Below are 1355 nucleotides of genomic sequence, written 5' to 3'. Positions count from 1 at the left end.
TTGCAACTTAAAGGTTCCCTTCTTCTTCTTCTCTGTCAAATGGTTCAGCTCATTTTTCAGAGGTACTGAATTACAATCGCAGAAACAAAGTGAGACTTGAAAAAGTCACGATGCCCACAAGCCTCCCGTCTTCTGAAATATGAAGAAGAAGAAGAATCCCAGAATAGTCCTATTTTAAAGAGCTTTGGGCCGCTCTGAGCTGAAGAAGTGCAGGTTAGTTACTTCCCAAATGTCCATCTGTACTAATATCTCCAACATGGTGACAGATGTGTAGATCGTGGCCGTCTCTCTGAGTCTGTCTGAGGCCGAGCTGGACTGAATCTTTCATCAGGGCTGACAGTGAGGACCGAGCTGCTCATCCTTCAGACACACTCCATCAAACCTTCCTGTCCCGACCGCTAAACCCCGACAAGTATACGAGTCCCGAGAAATTCCTCCATCTTCAACCCGCCGTCTCTCTTCATCAACTCACAATCCTCACCCGTCTGCAGTTCCCTCGCCCCTCAATCTCTCTCCTGCTGCGTCCTCCTTCAGCTCAGAGCCTCACAGTGTTGGTGGGACGGAGGAGACGCGATTGTCCACAAGAGAGATAAAATAACAGAGACAGAAACCTCTGTGGTGATCATAGACTGAATGTAAGAAGTGGACGTAGTCATGGTGACATCTCTCATCGGTTTGTGGACTGATGTTTTGAAGCCTTTTGGCCGTCGCCATGTTGGTTTTTACAACCAGTGAACAGGAAGTGACCATATCTGGACTGAGGAGGAGTAACGTAGAGACGCCGTATACGTCTCTGGTAGAGACCTGTCAATCACCGTGTAGCCCCGCCCTAAAGCATCCCCTGCTTTATGGTCTGTGTGACTCTAAATGGACCATAATGTACTAAATGAACATCATGCTGTGTTGAAGAAGACTTGAAACTAGAGATTGAGACCATAAACTCATGTTTACAATGTTTACTGAGGTAATAAATCAAGAGAGAAGTAGAGTCATTTTCTCATAGACGTCTATACAACCAGAGGAGTCGCCCCCTGGTGGACACTAGAGAGAATGCAGCTTTAACACTTGAAGCATCGTCTTCACTCTGCAGAACCGGAGGTTGCCGCCTGTGAGGCGTTTCCCAGCCTGTGAGGCGTTTCCCAGCCTTTGAGTGAATGTGTTGTGTTGCTGACCTCTGTCGGTCAGAGGAGGAGCTGCAGGCCTGGATGGAGTCCATCAGCTGAGCTCTGACTGCTTGTCCTGCTGGACTGGACAAAACATCAGCCGCGCTGCAGCCGGGGAACAGGTTCATGAGCATCGGAGGCAACTACACACACACACACACACACACACACACACACACACACACACACACA

The 1355-nt window shown here is 48.6% G+C and overlaps 1 protein-coding gene across 1 annotated transcript in view; it reads right to left on the bottom strand.

The window, feature by feature from the left end:
* Nucleotides 1–1172: 1172 nt before the first annotated feature.
* Nucleotides 1173–1355, bottom strand: part of LOC116379528 (tetratricopeptide repeat protein 16-like) — a gene marked incomplete at its 3' end in the record, with an annotated part of 1976 nt that continues 1793 nt past the window's right edge. The window contains exon 5 of the mRNA XM_031841479.1: nt 1173–1306. Within this exon, the coding sequence (XP_031697339.1) occupies nt 1173–1306 (134 nt within the window). The remainder of the gene's footprint in view (nt 1307–1355) is intronic.

The sequence above is a fragment of the Anarrhichthys ocellatus genome, unplaced genomic scaffold (genome assembly GCF_004355925.1).
Source record: "Anarrhichthys ocellatus isolate YVR2014 unplaced genomic scaffold, GSC_Weel_1.0 scaffold4507, whole genome shotgun sequence".
NCBI lineage: Eukaryota > Metazoa > Chordata > Actinopteri > Perciformes > Anarhichadidae > Anarrhichthys > Anarrhichthys ocellatus.
Note: the sequence above shows the minus strand (reverse complement) of the source record. Positions and strands in the feature narration are given on the sequence as shown.